At 42.9% G+C, this 8726-nt stretch overlaps 1 protein-coding gene across 4 annotated transcripts; it reads right to left on the bottom strand.

The window, feature by feature from the left end:
• Window positions 1-2530: 2530 nt before the first annotated feature.
• LOC123063318 (probable LRR receptor-like serine/threonine-protein kinase At1g63430) lies at window positions 2531-7194 on the bottom strand. 4 transcript variants are annotated; one of them, XM_044487063.1, is made up of 8 exons: window positions 6589-7194; window positions 6313-6378; window positions 5749-6203; window positions 4551-4715; window positions 4296-4427; window positions 4049-4206; window positions 3810-3958; window positions 2531-2940 (listed from the first exon to the last, which is right to left on the bottom strand). In XM_044487063.1, the coding sequence occupies exons 3-7, from the start codon at window positions 5780-5782 to the stop codon at window positions 3938-3940; spliced, it is 510 nt and encodes a 169-aa protein (XP_044342998.1). In that variant the 5' UTR covers window positions 5783-6203; window positions 6313-6378; window positions 6589-7194; the 3' UTR covers window positions 2531-2940; window positions 3810-3937. The 4 variants fall into 4 exon arrangements, with proteins under 4 accessions (XP_044342998.1, XP_044342995.1, XP_044342996.1 ...); XM_044487060.1 differs by having other exon boundaries at window positions 5749-6378; XM_044487062.1 differs by lacking the exon at window positions 2531-2940 and adding an exon at window positions 3065-3673 and having other exon boundaries at window positions 5749-6378.
• Between the last annotated feature and the right edge of the window lie 1532 nt (window positions 7195-8726).

The raw sequence follows: 8726 nt of genomic DNA, 5'->3' as shown, positions 1-8726 counted from the left end.
TGGCACACCTTTTTTTTACTAAAACTTTTATTGTAGATGCATTATCAAAAGGAAAACGACCTAATGCTCCTTCAACCATGCTATACATACGACAAATCACGTACGAATTATATCTGATAGAGCAGATCAAACCGTATGTCAGTTGGACTCTAAGTCCAACAATGTCTGGATGTTGCATCGTATCAAATCGGACAAGTCATGCTCGTACATGTAGTAGTTTCGATGCTCCTTTAGTCATGTGGGTAGGAGTGTTGTCACGCACTAGTCTCTTAACTCACGAGGTCTTGGGATCAAGTCTTGATTGCATTCTTTTTATTAAAATTTGAAATCTACGGATTTCAGGAAAAAGACAAAAAACATATGGGCTTCGTTGGATTTCTGGGCACATTCACATATTACTTATCGATGACGGTTTCCGTGACGGATGAGAGAAAATCGTCATATACTGTGACGGATTTTCAGAACGTCATCACAAATTTGTCATGGATTAACAGGTTTCTTTTAGTGCCAGAGAGACCTACTGAAATGGAAACACCCTCTCATCAAAGTGAACATGTCTCGACGTGATCACACGATGAGAGACGGGATCATAGCACCGGTGGCCCTGTGTGTTGGCAGGGTATCCAAGGAAGATGCATGAAAGACAGCGCGGAGCGAGCTTATGCGGAGTGGTAGAGGCAATGCTAGGGTCGCAAAGACACCCAACAACTCGAAGCTCGTCATAGGACTGTGGAGTGCCATATAAGAGATGATGTGATGCATAATTCCAACGAGTCCGGCATGGTTGGATATTAAGAAGAAGAGATGTCGTGGCAAGAGTATTTGACCAAAAACGGGACCGTGGAAGACAAGTGTGCAAACGGAATATTAAGAGTGCGAAGAACACGTTCGGCGTGACGATTTTTGTTGCAAAGTATAGGGGCTAGTAAGACGAAATATAGTACACACATGTGTGGTGAGTAGGGTACGTACGGCGAGATTATCAAACTCTTCTCATTATCAGTTTGGAGCGCATGTATGAAACAAGATCAAAACTATTGGATTCTTGCAAAATGTCATGGCTGAATAAACTAAGCTCGCTCCGCACTGTCTTTCATGCATCTTCTTGCAAAACTATTGGCTTCCCGCAAAAAAAAAACTATTGGCTTCTTGCAAAATGTCATGACCAAATAACATTTGAGGAGCCCTCACAAACAAAGGTAGGAAATACTCTGATATCTTGCCATTATAAGGACTAGCAAATATGCCCGTGCGTTGTAACGGGAGACAAAAAATTATGCCTAACCAAACAAGTATTACTCAATATCCTTATATATGAGCGTACTCTATTTTAACATAGTGGTTCACCATGTTGCCATTTTTTTCTCACCCTAGCCGATGATGGCCGCGATGTTTACGTGATCACAATGCACTCGACATGATAAATCCCAAGGCTATGAGTTTGCCAGTGCATGCTACACTTGTCATTATGTTGCGCAAGGAAACGTTTAAAACTTTAAAAACAAATCTCATTGACCACAAACTACTCCCAATGCCAAGACATATAAAGACTTTTGAAAAACTAATCAAATCCTAGACTTAAAATACTTTTGAATCAGTGAACAGTTTTTCGAATCGACAAATTTTTATTGAAATTTTTTATTTTCTCAAAAAAAATAATGAACATTAGTTCTGTTTACAATTTTTTTGAATGTATGAACCGGTTTCGTATTCATTAACATTTTTTGAATCGATTTTTAAAAAAAATTGGGAAAAAATTAAAAACACATTTATTTATTATTATTATTGTGAACATTTTCTAAAATTTCATGGACATTTTTTTTTTCAGATTCCCGAATATGTTTTGAATACATGATCATTTTTTCAAAATCATGAACTTGATTTTATTTCCTGACCATTTTTTACAAATTGTGATTTTTTTATAATTTTGCGAACAGTTTTGCAAAACCACCAACATTTTTTGAACTGCAAACTTTTTATGATTTTCTAAACAATTTTTAATTCACATATATTTTATGATTTTTTTATCAAACTCGCAACTTTTAAAATATTAAAATCCGGAATTAATTTAAAGAAGAAAGAAAACAGAGTGAGAAAAGAAAAGACAAAAATGTAAAATGAAAATAAACAGGGGAGTGAAACCCCGCACATGGGCCGGCCCATGAACGCATAGCATGAGAAAAGAAAGATAAAAATTGTGGAAGTTGGGGATCGAACCCTGGTCTCCCCGCTAAAAGAGCGATTAGCCAACCACTCTGATACTCATTGTTCTATAATCTATGCTCGTCGCGCCGCTATAAAACAATGAAGGAGGCGTTGATTTTTGTCCGAAAAATCGAATCATTTTTTCATTTATGGGTGGCATTGGTGGGTAATTTTAACCAAGTTGAAGGATAATTTTAATGATGGACGACCAGAAGCAATAGCCGCTTTATTATACTATACTAGGAAACAATGCCCGTGCGTTGCAACGGGAGAAACAATCCACCCACATGACCATGTGATTTGTGAACGCATAGCACGATATTCTATAAGCTGAAATAAAAAGATAAAATAAGCAAAGCTAGAGGATTTACATACATCTCTAGTGACAAGATTAATTGTGCAAAGCAAAAAAGGATAGCAATGTATCAACGGACTTAGCTTGATGCCACATCAATTCACATGTTCGAAGTTTGATCCTCAAACGGACCAATCTTGAAAATATTTTGTTGTTGAATAAATATGAACCGAAGGAATCAAACATATAAAATAATTCTAAACAATTAAGAATCTACAATTGACACATAATCGTGGTGCTAATAGCAAAATGGCCATTTTCTTAAACAAATTTTAGAACCAAAGATATTAAATGGGAAACTTCTGGCTTCTGAGATAATGGAACTGGGTCTTCTCATGCAGCTCAAGTACATCCTTACCTTCTCATTTAGAACCTGAAAGCTGAAAAGAAGCAAAAAAGAAAGTCAAATTTGTGGTCACTGAAAACATTAACAATGTAAACCAAAAATACAGTCTTCGCACGACTACCTTATCAGAGAACTTTTATATATTTGAAGGTGTGTCTAGAAGGCAATTAATTAAGTCTTAACTGATGGATTGCGTTTTATCAGAAAAATGGTTTTTTCAATCAGCAAATGATGAAAAAATGCATCCTATGCTCCAAATGGAAGGTAAACGCTGCATTTTGGAGAAAACAACATTCTAAACATGTTAAGAAACATGAATATAAGCAAAATCAGGGAAATTATTAAAGATGATTTTACTATTCTTGGAAGCAAGATAAGTTCGTTCGGATGTTGTCGAATTCATTTATTGTCCAACATTATAGTGTTACTAACATGTCTACACTATTAACTAAAATGCTAACTAAGTGGCAACTATTCTGTACCTTGCAGTTGTGTTTTCTAGAGCTCACTGATGACAAGGGAAACAACACACGTGACAGGAGGAGGGGGCAGGGAGCAGCATAGGAACTTATAGCGAAAGCGGAAGGCATGGCAATTCTGGGCAGCATTCATGGTGCTGTTGGAAAACATGTGAGTGCAAGCATGATATTGAAGGTGCTATGCCACTGCATCTATTTAATAAAATGTGCAAAGCTAATTAACCTTGAAAGATCCGCTTGGCTAATTAACCTTGAAAGATCCGCTTGTTGAGTTCATCCTCTACATATCTATACACGAAATTTATTCAGGTAAAAATCCATTTTCTTTAACACCGAAAGAATCATAAAAATTGGTTGACTTAAATGCAATATCACAATAAAATGGATCTGATGAGAAAGAGGAAAGGTGGATCGCTTTGCTTACCCGACGAAGACGGATGATGAACCCTGCGTCGAGGCGTTGACATGGCCTTGTGTAGGCTGGCGATGCGGATTTGTCTTCCCACACCCACGTACAGGCCGGAGCTCTCCCGTCGCGTCGCTGGTGGGGCTTCAGTAGACGACGTCGTCAGCCTGCTCATAAGAATGATTTCTGTCAAGTCATGAACAATTGTCTGAAGTGGATTTCAAAGTTCAGTTTGTACAGAAAAGCCATGCAAGTACCTTGGGGGTAGAATCTTCTATAACGTATACTGAATTGGAGTTCAGCTCTGATATAGCGAAAGGCGGCTGCGACTCGGTGTGCAGATACCTTAAACCTTGGGCGATGCTGATGGCTATTTTCATTCGTTTGAGCAAAGAGAATTGGGCCTCTTCTCCATCTAAAGGAAGAAAACAAATGAGATCAAATTACAATGCACAGAATATGCAAAATATTTCTGTCGTAACGAAATTGAAGAGATAGACTTACGGTGTAGGTGCTCGTACAGGGTCCCATTTGATGCGTACTCAAAGAGTAACATCCTCGAGAATGGGTCACTCTCTCTGCAATAGCCCAGAAACTTTGCTATGTTCTCATGACTCAACCTTGCCAGATCATAACCTACAATGTTCATCCCATTTTATTTATTTATTATTTGAGTTAAAAGGTGTTTCTGAGTCACAATTTTAGACAAACGAACTACATTGTTTTGGTAAAAGAGCTCATGCTCGCTAGTCCAATGACCTTCAAAGGCACATAATGATATGACAAAAACCTCAGGTCCATCCTTCATTGTTCCTTTGTAGACTACAATCTCCGGAGTTGAGCCAATTATGGTGCTAAAATCCTCACGCGCTACTTTAAGTTCCCGGCGACTCAACTTTGGCAAACTTTTCAGCATATCAGAATCTGAGGAAAGCATGAACGCATTAGCAACAATATATGTTAGACAAAATAATCAATTTGTTTGGGCAAAATTTGTATTAGTAAACGTAGGAGTTTGATCCGATTCTAACATAGGTGCAGATATGCCGAAGCTCAACCAATTGTCTAAAGTTTGTTTAGTGAATCAAATGAGCGCCCTACTACATTATAGCAATATACCTTTTTAGAAGGGGGGGGGGGTATAGTAATATATCTTAAAATGATTGTACTTGATAATTGGGCATGTCAAAACAGTACAGTGTATAATAAATGGAGAAGGAACTAAATGCATCATATATATGAATCAGAAGGCTGCATTGAGGCATTTTTTAAAGCAATCTTGCAGGACATACTAACCACAATCAGTTTCCGTATTATTCTTCAGAGATGCACATAATATAGCATTGGACATCAAATAAATCTGAACAAAGCAAATAAAAAAGTACAACCAAAGCAGGTCGATTGAGAATTGATTAAGCTGTAAATATCATGTGAGAAGTGAAACTGAGAAAATCTCATATACAAATAAACAGCAGTAAATCTGTATTGTAATAAACTAACCATTTGCATTTGTGGTGACTGGTGGGTGATTGACCACAAAAACTGTAACATGACTCCCTTAGGGTAGCAAAGTGTGTCAGTGGATCTGATGGCCTTAGGGAAAAAATGGTCGCAAATGATAGCAAATTTAGTCCGTCTAACACTTCTAAGCTTCATGGATAACAAACTGTTCAAGCAGCAGTCTTGAAATCTGGTGGCATATAACTGCCAATCATAATCCATGAAGAATTTCTAAAATTTAGCTTATTCTGAACATTTTTAGTTACCCAAGAGACATTCAGCAAGTAACAGAGGGCATGCATACTATGTAATCTAGGGACATATTTTATCTAAACATTGCCTGAACTACAATGCAAAATAAGCACAACTTCATCAAAGAACAACGTAGCGAAATAAGAGATGCACATAATATAGCATTGGACATCAAATAAATCTGAACAAGCTGCAAGAAGCGTACCTGCATGAATGTTGTAGCAATCTGGTAGGGACATCACGTACACTATGAATCTGCAGCTCCTCCTCTCCTGCGGTGGTTAGATTTTTTCGATAACTAACAGATGCCTGAACCACGGCGGCCTTGCTTGCCTATGTGCGCACCCGAATCATGTAAACGTGTGCGACAATCCGTCAGGAAGGAACAAACCATCACCGGGCAGCGGATTCCTATCAAAATAGTGAGCGATCTGACAGAGGTATACATAAAGGCTACAATAACCAACATGAAGGCCGAGGTTGGACGTCAGGCCCCTGCTGATTATAACTGAAGCGGTGCAGATCCTCTGGAAGGCAAGCCAAAGGAAGAGCACAAGTTCGCTAGGGAGGAGTGGCTGGGACTGCCGAGACACAACAGATCGTGAGGAGCAGTTACGGTCGTTGGGGCAGGAGCGCCGCCACCATGGCACTGAGATGCCGCTGCAGAGAAGCGACAAGAGGGGATACATGAAAGGTTTCTATGGCCGGCAGCACAGAACTGTGGCAGCTGATTTTGCTACAGAGTTAAGAAATCTGAATGACTGCCTACAAGAACATGAGTTGCATCCTCGTATGATTTATTCCATGACCCCAATCCAATTTCTTCACTCCATCCCTACAGACAACAAACATATTGTAATGCATATATTGAGACCTGAGAGCTAAGATCGAAGAAGAATCGAAACAAAACAATTAAAGTTCCTCCAACAAAGAACTGAAGCGAAGCACGACAACAGAGCAGTGCCAAAATCCAAAACGTGAGCAATGGCTTTTCCAAGTAAAATAGCATGTGTGGCATGAGGGAGAGGGTGGGTATTGGAGGAACCTTGCCGGATCCGGTCATGGCGACGAGCCGCTGGGTGCAGTGGCAGGAGTACTGAGTTGGAGATGCCGGTGATGTGGAGTCGAGGCCTGGGCGGCGCAACAGATGACGTCAAGGCGGGAGATGTGAGAGGAGGAATACCAGGGAGGCAGTAGCAACGGCGTCGGATCCCCCTGTCTCCCGCGGTCGTCCGTCGTCGCCCGGCTCCGGCGAGCTCCTGCCTAGGTCGCCGCACCGTCCCTCCTTTCTTCCTTCTCCTTCCCCTCACCTCCCTGTCTCCTTTCGCCCGGGAATCCACGATCCGGCCTTCGTCGTCGTCACCGGCGACCCCCGCCTCGCCGCCCGCCTCCGGATATGCCTCCCCAGCCCCTGCCGCTCATGAATCCGGCCCTTGCAATCTCCAGCCGCCGCCTTCGCTCGAGCCACCGCGCCGCCCCCAGCCGCTCGAGCCACCGCGTTGACCCGATCCAGAAGCTGGGCTGAGCGGCGGCGCGACGGCGGGTCGAGTTCCGGCGGAGTCCGGCGGCGCGCGGCGGCGTTGCAGGGCGTGGCGGCGCCGGAGGTGGATGAGATTGGGGTTCATGGATCGTTCGTGTGGCTAGTTTTTTTTCTTTCCAGGGGGACCGCGGGTTGAATTCTCAAAACGGCAGGGTTCTTTTTGTAATAACGAAACGTTTTCTGAGATAGCAACTTAAAAAGGCACTGCGGGTTGAATACTCAAAAACGGAGGGTTTTTTTTGCAAAAGTGACGACGACGGACGCTCCGTGCTTTATTAGTAATAGGGAAAGATATATATATATATAGTATATAGTATATAGGTAAAGGTAAAGATAAAGATAAAGATTGAGGAATAGGACCGCCTCGGCAAAGTAGAGGGCCGCGTGACAAACTAGGGCTCTCGTTATTTGTTGAGAGCCTGTACGGCGGTTGGAGCCTGACCAGCCCGTTTATCTTGTTCGAGATTGGCAGGCTAATCCCCAGCCCAAATATATCTCTGCCAGCGAGAAACACCGATCTACGGACGCTCCTGGGACGGATCGAGAGCTCCCACCCGGCGACCATGGCAGATTCTGCAAGAGCAAGATCGACGCGTCTCCACCAAGGCCTTCCGGAGGAGACCGTGATATGGGAGATCCTAGTCCGCCTGCCCCCCAAAGCCCTCCTACGCTGCCGTGATGTCTGCCGTGCATGGCGCCACGCCACCTCCACCCGCAAGTTCCTCCTCGCACACCACGGCTGCCAGCCAACCGTCCCCCTCCCCTCCGAACGCAAATACATATACTGCGGCGACCGCCAATACCAAAACATCACCACCTTCGACAATTGGGCCGCCGACGCCCAGGTCCAACATGTCGCCCGGGTCCAGCTTGACGACACCATCCGTTTGGATGCCTCCTGCGACGGCTTCCTCCTTTTCACTGACAAGACTGGGGCATGCTTCTCCATCTGCAATCCGGCCACCCGTGAGCATGCTCGCCTGTCCATGCTTTCTTCCTTCGTGCCATTGGGAATGTACCAACACCGCCCGACAGGTGAGTACCGGATACTGATGTACCTGAAAAATTGTAATCCAGAAAACGATGACTTCTACATCTTTGCATTGGGCTCGGTCCAGAAGCCGAGGAGCATCGGGCGGTCGACGGAGAAAGGGACTTTCCATGGGGAAGCTGTCCTACTCCATGGTAGTCTGCACTGGCACATAGAGAAACATGAGAGCAACATTATAATGGTATTAGACACAATAGCCGAGTCGTTCCGCAAGATGTGTGCTCCGGTTGTTCCAGACCACGCTGAGATATGTGGCATACTCGGCATGTCCAACTTTAATGGCGACGAGAAAATCATTGATCTGTGGATGATGCAGGATTATGAAAGCGAGGTTTGGGCCTTAATATATCGGGTTGAATTGCCAGTTGCATGCATATCTCAATGCGAAGTTTGGAAAATTGTCGATAGTTGGAGTGTGGTGGTAGACTCTTGCGATGGTGATGTGCTCGTGTTGGTAAGATGTGAGAAGTGGCTACGTCACTTTGATATCAGAGTTCTTTTACAGTACCCAAAAATAAATATGAGCCATCCATTTACTTAAATCCAACGGAAGTGTTTGGTACTCCAGTATAGATACCCGGGAGTACCACGA

This window comes from Triticum aestivum, chromosome 3A (assembly GCF_018294505.1).
Source record: "Triticum aestivum cultivar Chinese Spring chromosome 3A, IWGSC CS RefSeq v2.1, whole genome shotgun sequence".
Classification (NCBI taxonomy): Eukaryota; Viridiplantae; Streptophyta; class Magnoliopsida; order Poales; family Poaceae; genus Triticum; species Triticum aestivum.
Note: the sequence above shows the minus strand (reverse complement) of the source record. Positions and strands in the feature narration are given on the sequence as shown.